The sequence below is a fragment of the Heterocephalus glaber genome, unplaced genomic scaffold (assembly GCF_053883595.1).
Source record: "Heterocephalus glaber isolate CG9 unplaced genomic scaffold, H.glaber_assembly_v1.0 deba00000676, whole genome shotgun sequence".
Taxonomy (NCBI): domain Eukaryota; kingdom Metazoa; phylum Chordata; class Mammalia; order Rodentia; family Bathyergidae; genus Heterocephalus; species Heterocephalus glaber.
Genome location: NW_028258156.1, coordinates 15,596,883 through 15,621,956, shown reverse-complemented (window position 1 = coordinate 15,621,956; position 25,074 = coordinate 15,596,883). Strand labels below are relative to the sequence as shown.

General features: G+C 34.2%; 1 protein-coding gene across 9 annotated transcripts in view; it reads right to left on the bottom strand.

Annotated features, from left to right (window-relative positions):
• Nucleotides 1-929: 929 nt before the first annotated feature.
• Nucleotides 930-25,074, bottom strand: part of Etv1 (ETS variant transcription factor 1) — an 86,938-nt gene continuing 62,793 nt past the window's right edge. For all 9 annotated transcript variants that reach the window (XM_087206705.1, XM_087206707.1, XM_087206706.1 and 6 more), the window contains 5 exons: nt 18,233-18,299; nt 17,297-17,367; nt 14,139-14,308; nt 9,078-9,179; nt 930-3,934 (listed from right to left, as the gene is read on the bottom strand). In XM_087206705.1, the coding sequence (XP_087062831.1) occupies nt 3,713-3,934; nt 9,078-9,179; nt 14,139-14,308; nt 17,297-17,367; nt 18,233-18,299 (632 nt within the window). In that variant the 3' untranslated portion in view covers nt 930-3,712. The remainder of the gene's footprint in view (nt 3,935-9,077; nt 9,180-14,138; nt 14,309-17,296; nt 17,368-18,232; nt 18,300-25,074) is intronic.

Sequence of the window (25,074 nt, the reverse complement as noted above, 5' to 3'; positions counted from 1 at the left end):
ATTGTTCCTTTAATTAACAAGAGAAATAATCTATATATTGTTCTTACCTAATAAGAAGCAATTGTTTGCACATGTTAAGATCATACAGTAATAAATCTTATTAACACTAAAATTTTAAAAGATATAATCTAGATTGGACAACATGTTTAACTGTGTTATTACTGTTATTATCATATCTTGTTTTTCTCTCATTACATAGTGTTCATCTCAGGGAAGACAGGATTTAAATAATTCAAAACTTAGTGTTATTACCAGAGGACCAAATGAAGTAGATGAATATGGATGCAGCAAGCTTGCAGAAGTATTGACACAGAATAAGTGGAAAATATCTCAATAGTAAATAAAAACATTCCTAATAAATTCTAATTTTAAATCCTGAATACAACTTTTTGTCCATGAGTAAATAAATTAGCTCTTTTGCTACCCAGGGACTTCATTGTACGGGAGGCTATAACAGCTTTTCCCCCCAGTCCACAAACTTTATTCATGCCCCAAACCCCAGAATCTGGGATTAGTTTGTCTAAAAAGCAACTTGGCATGTGTGATTAAAATAAGGATGTGGAAATGGGGAAATTATTTTGGGTTATCTGGGTGAATCATAAACATACTCACAAGTATCCTATGAAATGGCAGAGCGCTAACGACAGCTGAGGCGGATCTTACTGGGGAGGCAGAGAGTGAAGTGGTGCAGCGAGGAGCCAAGGAAAGCTGGCACCCTCTGGAAGTAGAAGAAGCAAGAATCCCTTTGAATCCTCCAACAGGAACCAGTGCTACAAACATCTGATTTGAGCCTCTTAAAGTTCTGATCTCCAGAACAGTAAGAGGATCAATGTGTGTTGTTATTATTGTTGTGGTAATTTTGTTATAATATCTACAAGACATTAGATCTCTGAAGATCCTCCATGATTTGAGAAAAATGCTCTGCACTGTTGGTTTTGTGGATTTTTATTTTGAAGCATTTTTAATAGGTATAACTCAGGAAAAATCATTTTTCATTAGTTATTTGGCATATCCTAGTCTTTGTTGTAATTAATCTGTTGGATATTAATATGTCATCAACAAGAGGCAAGCATACACTAATGGAGATGATTCTATTAGTTTCTTTTACCGATTAAAAAAGATAAATTTCATAAATTAATTTCTATGTTTAAATAGCCAATTCAATTAGAAATTCAAAACACAAGAATCTTGCAGAAATCAGCTGCCAGATTTATTAATCTACCTGAAAATAAAAAAACATAAAAACACAACCAAACAAAAGTAGAATAAAATAGAACTTAAAAAAATCTTAGGTACATTTCCCAAAAGAGTTTAAAATGCAGTATTTTGAACTCTCCAATATGTAATTGGAAATATACTTAAAGTTGGTCAATTGTTTAATTTAGTTCAGTGAGTCACTACCTTAAACAGTAATATATATATATATAGTTTGTCCTTAAATATCATATAATTAATACCATTAATTTCATTGATACTTTAAGATAACTCATTGTCCAATTCTTCCTCACTGAGACTAGATCTAAGAGTATTAAAAAGAAATAAAAAACAAAGAATCCTTAATACGATTGTTATTTAGAACATCTTTAAAAACTCACTTAAAATTTCTCCTTCAATTTCACCAAATATCTCAATCATATATCTCAGCTCTCTTTCCAATAAAACTTTCACTGAATATTTTTAAATCTGTTTTTATTCTAAGTGCTGGAAATGGCCACATGAGCGCAGTGGGAGGAGGGTAAGGTTCTGATTTTTAAGGCATACTTTATTAGCCCATAAAGGGCCAAATGACATACGATGTGGACATAGAACAATCATTGAAATCACAGGTTACATACATATGTTGAAATTACAAATTTTGTAGGAATTAATGTGAATAGTATTGATTTTAATATTTCAATAACTGTTCAACTTAAGAGAAATCTCTGTGAACAGTGTAGTGTTAGGAAACAGGTGGCTGGGGATAGTTTTTAATGAGTCCTTCCTGTGCTCATCACAAAATGCCTTCATAAGCTTAGTTTGGCTTTGTGATTAAGTTTTTAACATTTTGCTAGACTTTCATTCCTCTAGTATATTCATGCGTTGAAAAAATTCATATTCCTTTCTTGAATCTTTTAACAAGCTATTCAGTGATACTATAACACTATTTACTTATTTTTTTCAGAGTGTATGGTGTACTGCTTTCTATACTTCCGCCAAATGTAAAACAAACAAACACAAAAACTTAGAATCTTGAAATCTTTAAGTCTTCTCTCAAACAATCTGGTCACATTTACAGGAGTGTCCAAAATGAGATGACGGATAATATCAGTGCCAGCACTATGTCATACAGCAACTTCCTCATGTTCTTATTCTTTGACAGTTTCTAGGTCATTTTCCATTTCACCAAAAGTTACAAAAGTTTCCACAGCTTCCCTTAGCAAGCTGAAGCTTACTCTTCATTTGTCAATGTGCATAAAAGCTGCTTATAGCATAGCATGGCGTAAGCTATTTTTTAAGCAATAAATGGTGTGAATCATCTATTTTGTCCTGAAATGCTATCTGTAGTTAACTGCATTGCTTATAAATGGTCATAGTAAATTCAGCATGAAAGAGAATATTACAGAAAAGACAGCAGCAGAAGCATTAGCATTATCTAATATTTATATATGTTATCAACATAACACAGCAGTAAAACATTTAAATGCATATCAGTGGGTACCATGTCTAAAAATTACTATAGTACCTATTTAATGCAGTGGATATTTTTCTTAAAGAGTGCTTGCTGAAACTAGAACAGCATAATATGTGATTTAGTACAGTTAATTCTTACTGATTAAACAATGTATTTATGTACTGAAGGAAGTGAAAAAAGACAGATACGTTTTGCTTCATTGTGATTCCAGATTTAACATTTAAATGAAGATTCCAAAGGACCATAACGTTATTAATGAAAATGGGCTTCAAAATATTTAAAAGACAGTATGATTTTTATTTAAACAGCAAGGTGGCACCAAATACTTGTAATGCTACTGGCCTGTGACTCAGTTTGGAGCCAGAGTCCAAAATTGTGCCCCTCATATACAGTAATGGTAATTACTCAGCTTCCGAGAGAATCGCCCATTTTTATGGTCATTCTCTGTGAGTTATGTGTAAAGCAAAACAAAACTATGGCAAATGTAATCGATTGCTAAATACCTTTTTTACAAGAAGTGCAAAAACAGTTCTTTCTAACAATTAAACTGCGATTTATAGTAGATGTTTTTGTACGCCTGCAGAGACAGAGGAAAGATGGGGGTAAATGCCCAAGGCAAATAGTCTCCAAGTGGATATTTACACAATGTGAAATCAACTGTACCCTAGTTACCCAGAGAAAATGAAGATTATCTTGTTATTATGAAATCAGACATGATATAACTTCATCATACCTAAAACCTGTAGGACCCTATCCCAAGCCTAAGAAAAAAGTAATCCCCAAATCCCTCTGCCCATTCACCCTTTATCTTTCTGTTACACAGAATAAATGTTGAGATTACTCCCACCCACCCTCAAATAAAGTGCGCAATCCATGGCAGACCATAGAATAATGCAACAGGAAAAGCCCCTTTTTGTATTATTATTTAAAAATAAAATACAAACAACAAAAATAAAACAAAGATTGAAGAGAACTCGACGATTCTCCGCATCTTGCAGAAAGAGGCGAGGCCAAGGACGCCCTGCATGACAGTCACTCGTGTCAGTACACATAGCCTTCGTTGTAGGGGTGGGGGTTGCAACAGCCCCCTTCGGGCATGTAGGTCATGCTCTCGTCAAAGTGAGACAGAGGCACCGTGTCCTCCTCGTTGATGTGGCGCTCCATGTCTGTTTTCAGCAGCGGGCGCTGATTATCCGGAAAGGCCATGGAGAAAAGGGCTTCCGGATCACACACAAACTTGTAGACATATCTCTCTCCAGCCACCTGATGATAGCACAGAAGAAAAAAATGCATCCTCGCCATCCCCGGATGGGGAGGGGTCGGAAGGGGGAAAAAACAAGAAACAAACAAACGAAAAAACATAATTTACTATACTGGAAAGGTTGAATAACAAAATTAGAAAGCAACTTGTTAGCAGCAGATTCAAATACAAAAGCCTTCCCTTGTGGAATAAATTAGGGTTCAGTGGAGGGAAATACAAAATGTTGACCTTGAGTAATAATTATTTCATTCCAGATATTACTGGAAACTCAGCGGTTTGCTTGTTTTAACATAAAAATGAACTTTACACTATTATTTTGAAAAAAATCAAAGATTTAACGCAGGCAGTTCATATTGGAATTTTTTGTTTGTTTGAGAGTAATATACTTATAAAAACCTATATCTCTAAGGATTAATGTCTCCCTCTCCATATTACATTTCTGAACTGGTATAAAAGCTCAACTTTCAAACTTTAGAAGAAAAATATATTTTATTCTTAATGAGACTAGAATAGTGATTCACTGATTCTCAGGGTGCACGTTCCTCTTCCTTTTTATTTATTTATTTTTTTGCACCGTGTAGTCTCATCTAAAAATCCAAGATATATAGCCTTATTTAAATGAAAGATGGATCAAGAGGACAGCATTATCCTGGATACATCACTTTTAAAAATGAAGGCAAGATACATTAGACAGAACTTAAGGATGTATGCAAAGTGTCAAATTGAAGCAAGAGGTGTAAAAAAGTGAAAAGAATCAAAAATATACAATGCATACAGAGGAAATGAGAAAAAGAAATGTGACAACTGTCTAAAATAAAGGAGACATAGTATAATTTATAAGGAATGACATATCCCAAACTTAAACTCTCAAGAGTATTGCTTTTGTAGAAAATTATAAACAACAGAATGAGACAGTATGTTAATATACTTCCCATTAACAGACAATATTGAAGTGCTCAAAACCCAAGAGGGCAGTGAACAAATACAGCTGTTTGTATTAATCCTGTGTGTGTGTGTCTTATAATTTTAGATAGTTGAAAAATTACTCAACACCTTTGTGTTCCTGTGTGTCAAAGGCATTGCTACTTGGTTTGTTTTGTGGTGTCGGGAGAAGAGTGCTTTCAGGGTTTATAAATTATCTGTATGTGTTTAGGGGAAAAGGAGCAACTGCCAAAACACCCTGCTCCCCTGAACACAGATTTAAAATGCTTTTGGCCCTGATTTAAATGAGAGGAACCACTTTAGCAAATCCAAATAATCTGAATACTCCTGAACTTGAAAGTGCTAACTCTCGGTAGTGTTTATGATTTTGGACATGTTTCTTAAACTGCTGCTTGGTTTCTGGTCTTGTGAAGTGGAGACAAGAATGGCTCCTTGGAAAACTGGCTGTGGCATTGAGAAAGACACCTCTAGATGGACAGAGGAGCTTGGCATAATTCATTTAATTTGGTGGTTCAGATAAAGGAAATTAATTTCTTAAAGGGGAACTGGAAAAATGACTATAAAATAAAAATAGGCAAAATCAGAAACAAGTTGGAATAATAAATCCTAGTTTTGTGGTTTTTTTCATTGTTAAAAATATTTTTCAGAATAAAAATAAAATAAATGGCCTGTCTTCCTCTAAAGGATCTATAATCTGTTTCGTTTTGCTTGGGATATTTGCTGTAGTTACTGCAACTTTTATTGTCTGACATGTTGATACTGGTTATAATTAGAAATGATGTGATAACTGAAAACTTTTCACCATGAGAGATTTAAATATATACCACACTGTCAAGATTACAGAATCTCTTAAGGACTCTCCTGTACTCATTGGTTCTTCCTATTTTCTTCTTGAATTAACTTTTTAGGGCTACCACTGCATTTATTTGATTGTGTTAAATGTAACTGAGCTTAGAACAAGGGCTGCCATCCCAAAAGGGAAATGATGGCTTCCATTATTAGTAATATAATTAGTACCAGGTTGTACATTAAGAAGGCCCAAATTGCCACACTGAGATAGAAAAAACAGAAATCAGAAGTAAGCAAGGAGATGTCTTGTTGCTGTGCTATCAAAGGCTAGATATTTCAATTATGCTTTAACTTACAAATTTCATAAATAACTCAGCATATTGGCTGAGTTAGAAATACCAGACTAAACAAAAAGAAATAATGAAGTCACCCAGAAAATAACTACTGTCAAAATACAGGTATGTATTTTTCTAGGCATTTTCTTCAAAATAGAAGTACACACATGTTTTTATAAGGTGTAATAAATACTGCTCCAGTATTTATTTCTTTTATAATTACTGAAATTAATTAGCTTTCATTTTTTTACAGTTTAAAAGTATTTGTTTTTATTTTATTTTATAGTCTTTTAATTCTTTTTTACTTATACTTCATACATCCACATAGTTTTAAGTTAAAGAATAAAAGTGGCCATATAAATATTTTCACCTACATAGTGAAATATGTAATCCCACATCACAAATTTTTAAATAAAAAGGGTGGCATAGTTTTTCTCTGAATGACTACACTAGGATTTACTTAATCATCCATAGGGTATATATATTAACATTAAGATGAGAAGGGCAGAACATTCTAGGAAGAATATAGAAGATGCTCCCCTGGAGTCATGGGTGTGTCCAGGGACTGCAAGGCAAGTGTTTTCATGTGTGAGAAAGGATAAAGATGGGCATCAACATCATAAGGGGCCTGGTTGAATACCAGCTGCAAGTAGACTACAATTAAATAATGTTCCTTTTTTTTACATCACACAGTGACACCCTTTGGATCTGCTATACATAGCATTTTACTTCCCTGCATTAACTGACAAATCAATCATAAATAGTTTTCTTTGGCAGTTACAGCCTAATAGGGACAAATATGAGGATCAACAACATTTTTAATTGTTGTTTAAGATCTATGTCACCATTTGACAGCCTTCTGCCTTAATTTATTAAAATAAGAGAATGTATAAATGAAATATGGAATAAGACAGTAAATAAATGGGAAAGTGGAATTGGTGATGTGTACAGTAAGTTTGAGAACATTGCAGAATATTAAGACCCGGCATGACATCCTGGAGATCCTTTTCAAACCACTGCTCGTTTGGATTTTCAGTGTCACTGAAAGGTCCAAGTGGTAGGAGCTGGGCCCCAGCATGTGCTAATGGGAAGTGGTGGCAACTTTAAGAGGTGGAAACTAATGAAAGGTCCTTAGATCTCTGAGAGCATGCTGTCAAAGGGGAGAGGGGGCCCCCAACTTCTTCAATTTTTCTATCACTTCCTGGCCATAGAAGAGCGAGTTTGTTGCTGACTGGCTAAAGGTCCAAAATAATGAGGCAATTTATCATAAATTGGAACCTCCAAAACTGTGACCTGAAGTAAAACTGTTTTCTCTATATCAGTTGGTTTATCCCTGGTATTTGTTATAGGCATGGAAAGCTGACTAACACAACCATTTTCTGAAAGCTGAAATGGAAGTAAGGATATCGTAATAATTTTTTAGCTCTCTAAGAATGCTCCTTTTAGTAAGGGGCTTAATGGCTAAGACGTACAAGCCACATATGCCATAGCTTACACTGACCTCAGGATGTGAGCTGCACTGAAGCTACCATTTATTTGGGGCTTTTATCATGCCAGGTACCATACAAGGTGTCTCAGGTACATTATTTCACTTAGTAATCACATTAACAATCTTCAGTGAGGTAAGGTGATCACCATTGAGTAGGAGGAGAATCTGTTTAAGAAGGTGATGCGGTGAGAAGTCAGCTGGGAAACCCAACACAAGGCAACACTGCCACAACCATGCAGTGTGGCCCAGAGAAAGCACCAAACAGCTATGGAGAAGGCCCTACAAGAAGCCCCTGCGTGAGGAAGAAGATAGCAGAAAGGATTTGACTACAAGTGAATATGGCGGGTGAAAAAGGCAGGAAAGAAAAATGATCCCAAGGTTGAGATGGGAAAGATGGAAGGAACAGATGGCAAACAGTTATATTTTTGAAGGTGGGGTTCAAGAATTGGGGAGAAAAACAATTCAACTTAATCTTTCAAGGCTCTTGAAAGCTCTAAATTATAAACTAGCAAATTCCGGCACTGACTCCATGTGTTCTAGAAATCTCTATGTTAATTCTCTCTGTTAAGTTTCATGTAGCAAATGGACTCATTTTTTCTTGGCATCACAATGATGACATAAAAATATGCCAGGACCTATGACATGTAACTAGATTTACATCCCCTCAAATAAACAAAGGATGCACAATAAAACTGTAATGTCCACAACAGATAAATCATAAAAGTCAAGGCAATTAAAATTGAAATACAAGCAAAGCTGAAGAATATAATAACAGACATCTAAATGTTTTATCTGCTTGTTCATTATTTCCTTCAAAATGGTGTATTTTATCATAAGTGTAACTCGTTTATTTTATCTTTAATCTTTTTTTTAAAAAAAGCTACTTCCAAATATTAAAGGAAGCTCATTTGAAATAAAATATACTGACCTTTGTTTTACCAACAAAATGAGATCAAATACTTATTTTAAATAAGTGTTTAGGATATCAAGCTGTCAGGTAATGAAATCAGGCAAGATATTAGGCAAGAATACGTGTTTTTGCTAAAGAGAACAAAAAAAATCCCCATGTTTTAAGAATCAGAAAAAGGCAGGGCCAGGGATTTAGATCAGTAGTTTTGCCGCCTGCTGTGCAAGCACAAGGACCCGAGTTCGATCCCTGGTACCAAAAAAAAAAAAAAAGAATCAGAACAAGGCAAAAAATAAGAATTAAAGTAATCTAAGTTTCTTTATTTTCATTGGAATCTATAAATAAAAATATTCCAAAACTACATATAATTGTAGAGAATGCAGTAGAATAACAACTTCTGGAAATATATAGATGCATTATCAATACTGGAACAAAAACATGTGCACCAAAGTGGAAACTTTCAGGAAGCCTAGTACTTTGTATATAATATTACTACACATTTGTCGATGGTGTCCCTGAATTTATAAATAGAAAAGCTTGCAACACAAAAATCAAGAGCTAAGCATTGTTAAAATGAGTGGAAACCTTGCTTCAGCAATGCAATAATATGTGGTTCTTAAAGTATGACGTGCAGATTAATGTGCAACATTTCAATGAATTTTAGTGCTGTATTAGCTTCTCACCTTTTGCATGATTCCCTTCTCATAATAATAGCGGAGTGAACGGCTAAGTTTATCGTAGTTCATAGCTGGCCTGTTTTTCTGAATGCCCCAACGCCGGGCCACCTGCCACCAAAAGAGAATTGTATTATAGTGTTAAGTATTAACAGCATATTTCAGAAGAAAGTGGTTAATTAATCAATTACTTAGCCTATAAAAACACGTCCATATCAAAGACATAAGTAGAGTTACAAAAGCGATCGTGATCTGAACTTCCTGTGGCCTGGTTTGCTTTTTAAACCAAGCATGCAGTGATCATTCTGAAATATCACAATAGAATTCTTTGTCACTATTGTTTTGGATACAGAATTAAATGGAAATAAGGGAATGTGTTTACAACGGGAATGAACAGACTACAGTTCACCAAAATGAGGCAAGTTTTCCGATTTGAGATACACTATCTGTTTTTTTCCTTCTTAGTTTTTCAGACAAAACTATAGATTAAGATAAGAGGAACTTCATGATCTCTTTATAAAGGTGCTTTATTAAAGTTATGATAAACCAAAGAAGAAAAGACCCTTAAGTTATTGTGTCAAAGAATAAACAAATTGGAAGTGTGTGTAGCAGAGAAAATAGTATACAAATTAATAAACTGAACTACAAATAATTTTTATTCCCTGGAGCAGCATCAGAATAAAATTGTAGCCAATATCAAACTGGAGAATTAAGCATTCATTTAGAGAACAGTAACTGGATGCTAAAAATAAGAAGGAAGTAGAAAAGGTCACCATGTATTTGAGTCTACAAGCAAAAATCTCTAAACCAGAATTTCCACTTTGTTACTTAGTAAAAACTCTCGGAGGTTTTTAATATGTGGCTTTGGTGGAGCAATATCTCAGGTTAAGGTGGAGTTCATCAATAGAGATTTAAAAATACACTTCCTTCTTCGGTTTATGTATCTCCCTACCTCACCCCCGGGCTGGGTCAGCTGAGGCATTATCCTAGGTAGTGTAGGTGGCTTTGCGATCCCAGTTAAAGTCATGTTCTCATTAACTTCCACTTTTATTATTCTGAGCAAAATCTGCGGCTGCCATGCAAACCTAGGCAACTCGAGGAGAGCATTATCTAACAGGGTTTGTGTGTTCCTTCATTTCCTTGAAATTCCAAGTTGTTGCTAGGTCATATATACCAAAATAGCTCTGTTAAGAGAGCATTCTGTCTCTCTTCATTTTATTAGCAATAGCCTGTCTCCAGGGCTTATTTTATTTTAAAAACACCTATCCTTCATATTTTCTCTCTAATTTGCATTCTCTAAATGAAAATACAACATGCTTTAGCCAGATGCATCAGTATAGATTTTAAAGAGTTAGATGTGATGTAACAGGGACAAGATTATATCCAAGCCAATAATCACAGTGGCACATACATATTAATTTTCCAAAGATGGACTTCATTTAATATAAATATTCTGAGCAATGGGGAAATGGGAAAGAGGAAGGTGACAAAGAGAAATTAAAGCGTTTTCTAAATAAAATATCATTCAAAAACTTAACAATGGGCATTCAAGGACTCTTTAATAAACATGGCAGCTGAACAGCATGTAAACCTTGAGGGGATGCAAAAATAAATTATTAATGTCTTTTTAGATTAAACAACCATCTGAATACCTAGTCATTTATAAATGATTCTTTTCTAGAAACTCAGCAGGATTCACCTAGAAAATAAAATACTAAAAACAAAGTTCAAGATAACTTTATGGATGTCTCTGAGAAATATAGTTTTAAAAAATGCTATAAAAAAAGTGGTAGGCTTATAGAGTTTGATTCTTATGATGTTAGTTAATTCTCAGCATTGTGGTCATTAGTCTATTTTTTTTTTAAATGAATCCTCAGACTTGCTTTAGTGTCATAGCCTTCACAAAGTTGAAAGAAATGAGACAGCAATATGCTTAGGAGATGCAGAGAGGAAAGAAATTTAAAATTAACAGGGAACATAAATAATTCCCAGGTCAGGTAGACCACCCGTCAGCTGAGAAAGTACACTCAGTGACACATCAGTGCCACTGTATCCAGCATCCCTGAAAGCCAAGGCATATTTATGGAATATGTGAGATAGTGACATCCTTGTAACATTCCTTCAAATGAAAACTTTGGCTTTAGTGAGTAAAGTAAAAAGATGATAGCACTATCGCATTTGGCCACGTTGTCCACAGAATTAAATGGGGCAATGTAATAGCTTAAGTCTTATTCCACTTATTGTCAAACAGTATCCTTGATTTAATTAATAGTCAATCTTCAAAATACAAAAAAACTTCCTGGTGCTCAAAAAGCTTGAATATTATCAGAAGACTTTGACGGCATGTTGTATAGATGCCTGACCATATTAACAGTTGTTCCTGAAATAAATTCTTGATGTTATTAATTTGAAAATAATTATCTCATTATCTCAAATATCTCAAAAAGAGAGATGTTAAAGATTATGTGGTTTCTAAAGTTATCCAAACACAATGAGCAGATAATCTGCTCATGTTTGAAGCTGCAATATAATTTTAAGCCTCGAAATAAAATAGGAAGTAGTGAAACTCATAAGTAATAAAACAGTGGCTTCAGGGACATCTTTCATGAGTTGTGCTGATACACACACTCAAAGAGCTGCTATGCAGCAGAAGGTAGAGGGAGACATGGGCCACACAGGCTAAAGAAATTTCGCAAACCTTTTCCAAAAAAGAAGTCTTAATAAGACATCACAATCATTGCCTGATGGAACCAATTGCAACAGCAAGTGATGCAGTAATAAAATATGGGATGTTTCATTTTGAACAAAAGTTTTCAGAGACATTCAGTGCTCATTGCACAATTCCTATTGACTTAGTTACCATGTAGAAATAGTCTGCTGGCTCTAAATTAACCCCTCTTTACTTCATAAGTCTCCTACACAAAAGTTCTCAAAATGTGAGTTTGTTGTATGGAACAGACATAACTGTCTTTCTTCCCTGTATTTAAAAAAAAAATCACAGAAAAAAAATTTAAAAAATTAAAAAATCACAGAAACTTAGAAATTGATGGAACTTAATGGTCATCTGCTGAACTTTACTTACTCAAACTCGATCATCAAAAAAATCAATTGTTTCTATATAAAGAACTTAATCACTTGCAGAAATTTTACTCTTCCTAGTGGATCAAGAAGTACCGACATAAGTCAGTAATGCCTCTTATCTTAACAAATACATGACAAAAATAAAAAACTATATTTCTGCTTAGTTTATTTTAATCACAGGTGGAGGGAAATAACTGTTTAACTGTTACAAATCCCTGTAGAATATGGTCAGTTCCAGCATAAATCAAGTCGTGCCGTGGTTATTACCATCTTCCATGAGGGGAAAAACACATGTCCCCATCAGGTTGCAGGGCTTTCAAATTATTCTGTTAAGTATTTGTAGCTTTAATTTGTTAGTGGTTCACATTTTTGTGGTTCTTTCACCATCATTTAAGTACATCTGTAAAGAAAAACTAATGTTCTTTGACAGCCAAATTCTTTTTATGCACACTATAAACATTTAAACATCCAAACATTTAGCTTATACTAAATAAGAGGCATTTTCAATTTCAGATACTGAGCTGTGTGTCGGGGTGTGTGTGTGTGTGTGTGTGTGTGTGTGTGTGTGTGTGTGTGTTTTAGGTGAAGCAAGGGAGACACTGAGCAGCCAACCCTCAGATGCAACTGGAGTTTTGATATGAATGGAGGAAGCTTAATTGCTCTAAATAGACTTCTTATTTCATAGTTATTATAACACCTTTTTGAAACAGATAATTTCTAAGAATTTATTACTTTATGTAACTTTGTGTTGTGAACATCAAATTGGGGCATATCACCTGATTATGTTGAATGCTTTATTTAATAAACAAAAAAATTAAGATGTAAGGGCCCCATAGCCTAGGTTCTAGAGGGCCAGTAAGTGTGAAACTAATTATTTTGAGTTCAAAAGTATTTCAGCCTGATTGAATTTTTTAACATTACTGAGGTTTGTAGATTCAACAGCCTATAGCACAATCAGTCATAAACATGTTAGCTAAAAATCTTCCATTGCTTTCTTGACTGATACAAACTAAAGTCAATTTTAAGCAGAGAAAGTATCTTTAATAAAACACAAAAATTTCATATAACAGTCACCTTTACATAGAGGTACAAAATGCTATTGAGAGGTTAGGTTCCAGTGACAGTAGCAGCCTTGAATCTAAATCTCGTTCTGAGGAGAATAAACATTTAACTGAGACATTCATCCTGGAAACTCTCCATTTCTGTGTGTATTGCAGGGTGGGACGAGGGGACATCTGAACTGTTTGTTGGTTGAAAGTATATTCCACATATATATGTTGTTTCTATGCATAGTCTTTCATCTTGGTAATTTCTTATGTACCATAGCAGGATTTTAAACTCCAACCCTGTCTTCCAGTGGAGTACATGCAGTCCAGCTGACTTGGAACAGATGTCGCTAACACTCAAAGGGAAAGAATGTCTGTCTCTACCAGGCCTGTGTCTTGTAAAGACACAAGGTCTGCAAAGTTTCCACTGTGGGCCTTACATAGCTTCATCTTCCGAATAGCTGTTCCTCCCCTAACCTCTCTTGCAACAGTGATTTTGATCCTCAAATGTTTCTCTCCTACCCTCTTGATAAAATCCAGACTGTCCAAATAATGACTGTTGATCGAAAGAAAAATTTCTCCATCTCTGAAACTAATTGGACTTGGGCAGACCTCTCCCTTCTCCCATACAGACCATAAAACTCCTGCCTCCTCCAAGTCACATGCTCCTGCAGAGACTTCTCTGAATACAGATTTTTGTGCTAATGATGCCACGGTGGATTTTCTTCAACATCAATTTTCTAAGATGGCATTCAATCGGAAACACCATGTGATAAAATAATACTATTAAATATAGACCTTTTGCAGCCCACTTTCTAATTCAGAAAGTTTCTGTATAGTTTTAAAATTTTTAAAAGTTACAGTTTGGCATATTAATCAAATACATCAGTTTGATTACATTATAACACATCTAATTTTCCTAACAGAAATCCACCCAACCAACCTCTTCAGGCTCAATCAGTTTAAATTCCATGCCTCGACCAGTCCAGGCGATAAAATGAGAATTTGAAGGGTCATCCAGAAGAGCTACCAAAAACTGCCAAAGCTGAAGTGAGCCTCGCCTCTGATATGTGGGTCCTTCCCGGTACATTCCTGGCTCTTGTTTGATGTCCCCTAAATTAAAAAAAAAAGTTTAGGAGTCTATTATTAGCAGCAATATTATGTCATTTATGTAAAAATTCACATTAACTTAGTAATTCAAGTGGTTAAAGAGAACTACTTTTGGGGCTTCTATGAAATATAATGTTAACATTAAATAGGAATTTTAAATAATTATGTGATTGTAAACTAGTAGTCTGTATAAATATATATATATTTTTTCAAATCAATGTAAGTGCACACTGGTGTATAATAAATCCACAAATGTCACTGACATAAAATTTTGTATATACTGTAATTCTTTTTTCATCATATAATTAAAAAATATACTGTTTAATCATATGTCTTTGCTTTTATTGTTAATGCCATTACTCACTACTTTAAGCAACATTGAAGAGGAAGAAATCAATTTTAAGCTCTGGGCATTTTATTTGTACAAATTAAATTCTTCAAACTATAGTTTGTAAATACTTTATTGACCTGCACAAGAAAAACTATTGAAATTTTCTTGCACATATTTCAAAGCAAATTTAATAGTATCATAAACTCTGAGTTAAGTAATCTACACTGTAGTTTAATTTTGAAAATCTCCTAGGTAATTCAGGCCATACTGGACTTTCATCATAAACACTTTCCTTCCTATACCTTCACCTGGGAGATACCACTTTTTCACCTGTCAACAAATCAGAATTTTCACTTGTTTTTCTTTATATTTTACATGTATTTTACTCACTTGAATTTACCTTGCTAAACTTTTTCTAAAGGTCTAATTTAAAAATACACCAAAGCTTTCTGTACATCTGTATTCTTAAGCAGGGAAGATTTTATTCTGTTATATTTATTTGACATTCATATATAGCATAAAAATATGATAAAAAGCAATAAAGATGTTAGCATGATAATGTTTCTGCTGCATATCTGATCAGTTATCTCGGCTTCACAAAACAAAGCAAAACAAAAAAATAGTGTCATGACCACTGATTGTTTACTTCTATCTCAAGCCAACCATCTAAAAAATATATGGAATTGGTCACACTGGGGATTGGGTGTCTAGGGCCATACAAGTATATTACATCATTTTTAATGTATCAATTTCTTTTCTCCACTAAATAAATAATTCGGTCAGAATATGTTCCAGGGGATCCATTCACACTAAGTATGAATTATAAAATAAACCAAATCATAAGCTTTCTAAAATGTTCTTTTGGTCAATGGACAGAAATGTATTTCTTAAAATAACTATAAAACAACATTTTAAAAAGCTAAACTGAAATACAAAATTACTTAGTCAATAGCTGGTCAAAATCATTATATTATTTTGCTCTTAACTAGAAAATATAGTCATGCATCTTCACATTGATTTCAAAGAAGGCTTCATTTATCTCAGGTTTCTTTCTGAGATTTGCAAAATTTTATGCGGGTAACAGCAAATATGCCGACAGAGTAAAACATTCTTAAATTTTATAGTTTCTATAGTGTTTCTACCTATACAACTGACCATATGGGCCATATACAACAACAACAACAACAAAACCCTCCTTTTTCTTTCCTCTTTTTCTCCAATATTTACAAAATGAAAGAAAAACACTATCTTTCAAAAAATGTTTCCTTAGTATAAAATTGAAGATTACTTAAAAATCAAAGGGAATAATCACGACAGCCAGTTCCCTGAACATTAGTGTGACTTTGGCCTACAGATTGTAACATAATCTTACCCGTTGTAAGACATTTTTCCTCCTTACATGCCGTTGCTAATTACAACATCACTTGCAATGTGAAGCTCAGTATAAATGAAAAGAAATGATGAAGGTCATTTCAACAAGTAGAAGCTTTAAAGCTTTGTCTCCAAAGAATAATTTGTATTTTGAGAATTGTGATGTTATGCTAATGGTGCTCACACCTCAGAAACAAAGCTTAGAGTATCTACTGCAGAATAAAGCCAAAACAATGACCCCCACTGGGGTTTCAACTCTGGGACCTTAAACACATTTAGCAATTTTAAGGGAGGGTAAAGTAGCAGATTTCCAAAGACTTACTAATCTTTCTGAAAATACAAGAGTATAAGAATAGCAAGAAGCTTGGGAACACAGAGTAGTCTTCAAGTAACTAATTAGAGATTGAAAAGCAATCTGAATGTGTACTTTTCTGTTTAAATAATGACAATTAAAAACTCTCAGAGCTTCCAAGTCATTATAGCCTGATCCCCAAAGTTTTTGCAATCAGCTAATCAGAGGGCCCCTGCTCGCTTCCTGTTTAACAATCAAAGCAGGAAATATGGAGACCACTCTGAAGAACCACTAAATGAATTAACCGTTCACTTTTTACCCAGGCTTCCTTGTAAATGCCGACTTCTGCCACCCTTGTCAAGAAAAGAAGATTCTATCTAACTTGATGCTCTTTTTAAAATATCTAAGACCTTTGCTTTGAAACTGTGAGTGATATTTAAAAAGGCAATGCTTTCCTAACTCCCTTTTAAGCAATTACAAAGTAATGCTATATTAGTAATGTACATCTTCCTTGGGAAAAAAAAAGAGGGACTAACAATCACTAACTAAATGGGCAGTTATGTGGCTCCTGTGTTCCATAATGCATCTTTTCATGAACAATGAAAGAAAGGAGACTGCATTAGTCATCAGTGCATCCACAGTAGCATGCTTTCTGCTCTGCTTTGTTAATTACAGGATCAGCTTTCAATAAATCTCGAATAACAAGCTGCATGTGCTCAGCAGGGCAATGGAAAGACCCCTCTTACTCCGCACAAAGCTCAGCAAAAATGATTGTCTCTGGCTATAGCTCCAAAAGTAGACTCTCTCACAGAAAAGAGGAAAAGGGTTCTTAATGAAGGAAGAAATGGGAGAATTTATAATAAATCAAGTTTAGCTAGAATGGAGTACATGATAAATGATGTGCATAGAAATCTTTAAGCAGTTTATGAAATAAGGAAGAGTGATAATTCCATTCTCTTTTACAAAAATCAAAACTGGGAACAGTGAATATACTTACCATCGAATTTCTCTGGGACAACACAAGTGTCATCATAAAACTGCCTGGGGCCTTTTTCAAACATACAGCCTATGGGGGAAATGGGATATATTTATTAATGATACAAACAAAGCTCACAAGCACTGTAAAATATAGCCATGAACACAAAAACTGTGCAGAAAAGTGAGTCTACTGCTCTTTGGTCCTTTGACCCTGGGCATAGTATTTAACTTCTTTGTTTCAGTTTCCTCATCAACCAAATAGGAATGACCACTACCTAACATCTCACAGGGTTCTGGGATTAAATGATTCAATGTATGAAAATTGAGAGTGATGCTTAGCACACAGTGGTGTGTAAACATTAGTTGTTTATATTATTATTAAGCCAAGAGCAGATCTCACATAAATATTGGCAAACCTAAGATTTATAATTTTTCTTCTCCCTTTCCAGTTCTTTCTTGGTTTTGTTATTCAATGGGAAGAGTGGAAAATCGGTGATTTACTCGCATTTATCTTGCATTATTACCCTGATGCTCTGAGGCAGATCCCTTATTTCCTTATAAAAATATCTAGGTAAATGTTTTACTTCTTAAGTATGGCTTACATCTGTAAAAGCAAAACTGAATATTCTCGAAGATACATTTCAGTAGAGTGCAGGAAGGTGGATTGATCTATAAAGCACATGTTCTACTTTAAAGGAATGTGGTTGTTGAAAAAAAAGAACACAGAAATCCATTTTTCAGCTATTTCTATGTGCACGACTCATGTTAACCAAATACAAGCTATCAGCACCAAAAATAAAACCTTCCTTTTACTTTAAAAAGATACAAGTTTTTAAAGTAATGGTTATGGGAACATAAATGAATTTCCCCAAAGCATATTATGACTAACTAAGTGGCCCCATATTTGGAATGTCTGACTATTTTACAAAGAATTTTAAAAATAGAAGACTTAACTTCTGATCTGCTGGGATGAGTCAGGAAGCCTTCTTGCCTCATATAAATGGAGTGGCAGCTAGGCACTTCTGAAAGAGGAAACAAGATTAGTTAGAGTTGGTCAGGAGCTGAAAGGGTGTTGTTTTCAATGGACAGATAGCTGGAATAGTTACAATACTGGCACAAGTCCCCAGGAGGAAAATCAGTCAACATGTGGTGAATATTTCTGGCAGGCCTTACACAATGGGAAAAATAATACTGATATCTTTTAAAGGGTCATTAGGAGAATCCTATGAGGTAAGTATTAGGCAATGTACACATTCAATGGCATACTATGTACCTAAAAAAGTCATCAAAGGCTCATTCATAGTTTATTTCATGAATACCTGACAGAAAGTATTATGAAAAAATCCAAACAGCTTAATCTCTTTAATGCAATTGCTATGTTTCACCCAGAAAAACACATGATTAGCTTTTCATTTTGTGAAGAACACAGGTCATATTCAGAACCAATGAGGAATCTAAAACAAGTATAACAATTCAGAACAAATATTTATTAGCTTGTTTATGGGTTGGATCTAAAATGTTCCCCCCAAAGGCCACACACTAGATGCTTTGTTGCTAATGGACTCTTGGAGGGTGATTGGTCACAAGGGCTCTAAGTTCATCAGAGGATTAATCCATGGACACGATGTAATCATTGGAAAGTGATGGTAACTGAGGAGTTCAGACCTAGTTGAAAAAAACAGGTCATGGCATATGACCTTAAAGACTGTATCTTGTCCAGCCCTCTTCTTCTCTGATGTCTGCTCTCTACTCTCTCCCTACCATGAAGTTACCAACTCTCTTCTTTGAGGCTCTGCCACCATGATGTTTCTGCCTTACCACATGCCTAAAGGTCATGGAACAAGATAACCATGGACTGAACCCTCTGAAAACATGAGTCAAATATAAACCTCTTCTGCTTTATGTTGGGGGCGTCAGATATTCTACCAAGCCATGGAGAGCTAACACACTCTAAAGAGTGAGGCCTTGCCTACATGAAGGAGGTATCTCATCACTAACAAAATAACCTCGGTTAATATTTATGTCTGAGGCATAGTGATGCTCCATACTGAATGTGTTTATTGTTTAAATAAGGGAAAAAGAAAATAAATATGGAACAACAAACAAAAGATTAAAATTCAAGTCCTTCACTTACTGATAATTAAGATACATAACTTATGACAAAGCATTTTGTGTCTACGTTTCTATAAAACAAAGATTTGGGTCTCAAGTTCCTTGATTCTGAATGTGGAGATTTTCTCACATAACCTTGGGTAGATTCATGGTGAAACCACAATGAGATTTAACTTTCATGACCCTCCACTGTTGTAAGAGTTCCTCCCAAGGCTCTTTACTTAATTTTATACTGGCAGCTTTATTTTGTTTTCTTAAAGAGCGTTCCCCAAATTTAAATTTCCAGGTCCCACAAATCTGGGCCAAACTTTGCATTTAACAAGCATAGGTTACACAGGAATATATAAATATATGTGACTGAGATAATTACATCATCTATATGTATGAAAACTAAAGTTTTCTTAAGAACATGTACAAAAACTCTTAAAACACGTATGACAAATGTAGTATTTAATACAGAAAGCATGCCTTCTTCCTACCACTTCTAGTGAACATAAGATTCCAGAGAGATAATAAAAAAACATTTAAGTGAATTAGAATCTACTCTTCATATACACACGTTGTTGTTAGGAGAGATTATTAGCTCTATTTATTTGGTCTAGAGGTAGTTCTTCCTCGGTTTGTTATGTTCCATTTTTTTTAGTCAATGTAGTGATTTTTAATTTTTCCTGGTGAAGGACAGTACTATATTTTGGTGTAGTGATAAATATTAATCAAAATATGGGGATTTTTTTTCCACAGGAAAATTTATCTAATGTCATTTTAGTCCAAAATAATGGAAATCTATAATACTAACAATATTTAAAGGTATGAAGGAATTAATAGCCTACAAGTATAAGATGCTGTAAAACTGATTATCAGATATTTCATTATAACATGCCTTCTTTATATAAAATATGATGTAGTATGGAATTATGATTCTAAACAGGCTAAGTGAACTCTGTTTCCTGATACCAGCATTTATAAGAATCGAAACACAGCTGATCTTTTGGGTGGCCAATAGTTAGTGATCCATTTTATCCCAAGTTTTTAACCAATGACACTTTGAATTAATTTTTAATGTTATTCTGATTTATTGCCAGGCCAAAGGCTGCTCAAAGCAGCTGGGTCTTGAAGGGACAATGTTAATGACAGCCATCAGTTCAGCAGCTGCTCAGAGGCAAGCATTTTGTTCTACTAATGTTGACACCCGGCCACAAAATACTTTTACTGAGGGCTGCACACCTGGAGCATGGCTGTAAAGACAGCTGGCTGGCTCTGGAGGTGGCAAGAGGAAAACACACAGGCTAAACTCTATTATCTGTAAGTGTGACCAAATGTAGTCTCTCCTTCCCAGAGGTGCAGGAAAAGAAAAGGAAAAGCTGAAATGCAAATATTCCTGAAAACCCACTACTCAGAGCTCAAGGAATAGCTTATAAAAAGTTTTAAAAAACAATACAAGATAAGCGTCATCCTGGAAAACCAGATACTTGAATCAAAGGTAAGATCTGATGCATAATTTCACAAATACTCATCTATTAAAATAGCTGATTTGTTGTTTATTGCTGTACTTGGTAGCATTCTCATAAAATTTTAGCTACTTATCTATGATGTTTAAATATACTGATTTAATATTCATCATAAATTAATGACACATAATAACGCTAATGCCAGATACTTCATTATATGTTCAAAACCCTAACATGTGATCTAACCTTTTTTTTTTTAAAACAATGAATGAAAAGTTAGGGGGACAATGAGAATATAATTGTGTTTTTTCCAGTTTCTACAACCATTTACTATACCTTAGCATAAACAAAATTAATATCCATCACTTAAAATTGAGACACTTGGGTAGCATTGTTTAAATTCTGTCTATCTTTAAAATCGGTATCCTTTATCTGGTCCACAGGCCTGAAAAAAATATGGCTAAGAGGCTTGTTCCCATAAAGTAACTAAAGTCATGTTATCCTAGAGTGATACAAGCTAATTTATGACTATCAGAGTGGGTCAGAGTCTAATCAAATTGTAGAAGCATTTCCAAAGTGATTATTCAATCAAATGACTAACATGGTTAATTAGGGGCCATAAACATTGCTCTGAAGTTCATCAAAGTAATGACTTGCTCAGAAAAATTATTGCTAATTAAATTGCCTGCTGCTTTCGTTTCTACCTTATCTGATAAAAAAATCCCACTGACGAAGTTTGGCAATACATTTTAACTTTTGCTAAATGCTTAACTAAGATCCATACTAGCTAAGTGGCCACTTGAAAGACAAATGTTTTGTTGCAGGGAATGGAGGCATTGTGTATGTATCCATTTCTGATGTTGCATGGAATGAAATTTACAAAATTTACCAGAGATAAGCCATCCCTTAAGCCATGCAAAAATAGTAAGATGGGGACATATTTACACTGTTCTATTCTGCATCCTGGGATTATAATTTTAGCATCACTAGTACATCACAGTGATTACAAACAAGCATACTGTCATCTAATTCATCCAGATTTCAAATCTCAGTCTGATGTTTCATAGTAGTATGACATTTTGTTAATAATTTAACATCTCTAACTCTCAACTTCTAATCTGTAAAATGGAAATAATATTTATATCTTTAAAAGGGGTGTTAGAACCATATGAGGTCTTATGTAATATTTCCCACAGTACCTACACACAGTAAGAATTTAATATTATCAGTAATAATTATGAATAACAGAATCTAAGTGACCCTCCTACATATTTAAACAGAGTGGACCACAGTATTTAAAACCAGAAATACTTATATATCTAAAGTACTTTTGGATCCTGATTTGCTATTCTTTAATCATGAGATGTCTAAGTTTTTATTAGTGTGCTTATTCTGAAATATTCTTCACAAATCTATTAATTTATGATATTTAAAACACACCGATTCAACTTTCATTATAAATACATGATTTACAAGATTTAATCTAGAATCTCACTTATATTTTTTAATTTGGGGGGATATAGCTTTTAAAATTACTCTTTCACAATAGTATCCGTTAATGTTTTTTCCTAAATAACATTTGCTTTAAGGATTTTAAATCGTTTCATAAATTGAATTATGTAAAATAAATTTAAAAAACAAAGGATTTTTATTTATTTAGAGACTTGTGGATCAAAAAGCTCCATAACATGATATTACTACTGGCCAAATCAGCTTGCAGAAATTAAACTGCCTATAATTTGTTACAGATGAGTTCATGGTGATGAAAGCCGATCTAATATGCTGCAAAAATTCAAAGCAGCAAAGTCCTGCTGTCATTTTAGTGCAATGGTCAATGTAGGTGAAGTTAAGGATAATTAAAATAGACTAACACTCCAAGCTATCCAATTCGGTTAGTCCTCACCTTTTAGTAACACTATCAAAGTCCTCATGAAATCAAGACATTCAGTCTTGAAACTTCTTTTTAAAAGTTGCTTTCTTTGTCTCTTGACTTGCATTTTAAAGCTATGCTGGGAAACATAACACTGATTTGGGAAGCTCTAGCAAGGATTTAACCACAAAGCAGAGTTTTGAATTTGCACATGTAATTCTGCTAGGCGCTCCTCTGATTTGCATATTTATTGCCCGGTTGTACAGAATGAAAATTCCCCTTTGGGGCATCATTTGCCTAAAGTTTCTAAAAGCTACATCAGGCCAGAGCACAGAGGAAAGACTGGCCACAACTGCGTGAGACATTTCTCATTGTTGAAACTGTTTTGTTATCAAATAGTGTGCAAAGCTGTAATTATTTTGTATTATAAATTCTGAACAAGGGAAAAACAACCAAGTCTTTTTCATTGGATACTTCTAGTTAAATAATCATTCTATAATTTAGATTGCAAATGTCTCATAGTACATGAGAAATCCAAGTAGTCAATTTTGATGTTTTACTTTAGTGTGATTTAGCTTTCATATGAATGCAAAGATGGACTGGCCACCAACTTGACCATTTCCATATGGAGGTAATGTGACAACAGGAACTTCACATAAACTTGTTCACTGTGTATTGATGATGGGAGAAAACTGGACATATTCAATATGCAAGCCAGAATATGTCATGTGGAACACATCTGGAATTGTTATGCACCTGGTGGAAAGTATGTGTGCATGTTTGTGTGTATGTGTATTTCAATGCAGACCTAGTAGTTGCGATGTTTTATTTTTTAAAAATGTATCTATGATGTAAGAAATGTTGTCTTATCACAAGAACTAATGACACCGATCTCATTCATGAAAGATGAACATTGCATATCTTGCAAAAGTGTTCTCTCTTCTGCTTCACACTTTTTTGCTGTGCTTGATCTCATTTTCTGGAAATCCAATGGGTTCTGTTTTAAATCCAGAGGTTTTCTAAAGTACATAAATAACACAAGCATTCTAAAGATTTGTTTAAATGCAAGTGCAGAAACAAGTCATGTAACACTTTTACTCTGCTTTTACATTTGACATGAATTAGGTTTGGCACAGTCATCCAAGAAAACTATATTTGGGCTGGGGATTTAGCAGTGGTTCTACCGCCAGCCTCACAAGCTCAAGGAGTTTGGAGTTCGATCCCTGGTACCAAAAAAAAAAAAAAAAAAAAAGAAAGAAAACTGTATTTAGTTTTCCTACAAGGGATGCTAATGGGAAGGAACTATTAACATTCCATAACACCATTTTATTATAGAAAAATATACAAATAATTAACTCCATAGTAAGCCACAGTATTAGTAGGTCTAAATTCACATGAGAAAGGAAACAAGTACAAATGTGAAAGAGTCATGTTTTATGAGACCTATTTGTTGTCCACTACAAAAACTTTATGAAGAGAAGATCTTACTTAGTGAACTTTCAGATGAAGAAAGCAGGAAAGTTGGAGATGACTTAAGTTTTAAAAAGGAAGTGATGAATTTATTATTACCTCACTCACACTTAGAGTGGATCTTTCACCTTAGGGTTTTCAGTAAACTGTGAATACAAATAATGTTAAATCTGCAGAGATAGTTCTTCCATCACAGCCAGTATATACTAAATTTAATTGTTGATAGAATTTGTAGACAGGGAAATAATTATATTAGTTCTCATGTGCCTATCATATTGTTTTCAAAATCAAAGGAAGAAAGGAAAGAAGGAAAGGAGGGAGGGAGGGAGGGAGGGAGGGAGGAAGTTATGCAGCTAACTGAATTCAGATATTTTTGAAACATAACTGGTTCATATTGTCAAATAATAGTATAGAATTTTCCCTACAACATCACAAATTTCTCTTGTGAGCATCCTGGTTTTTTTTTTTTTACATTATCCCACACAAATAATGAGTAGATTCAAACAAGATAAGTTTGTGTGATCTACTGAGCTCAGAATTTTACAGGTTTTACAAGTCTGTGATGGTTTTATTAAGCTAGAGTTAAAAATAAAGTTGAAGTGACAGGAAGCCTAAGCATTATTTTGACTTTGAGTACTTATTAGACATATTGTACTCTGACAACTAACAGAGGTTTAAAAGTAAACATGAGAAAGAGTGCCATCACCTGCCACAATGGACACACACAAAAAATTCTGAAGAGGTGGAGAATTTAATGCTGAGCTTCAATTCTGAATGGTCTCCCGCTGGAATCTACCTGATCTGAAACAAATGTGTCAGGACAGCTTTGACCTCTTGGTTTCTTCTTGCCTTGGATCACTACGGTATTTTAAAAATCTGTTATATTTTATTTCAGCA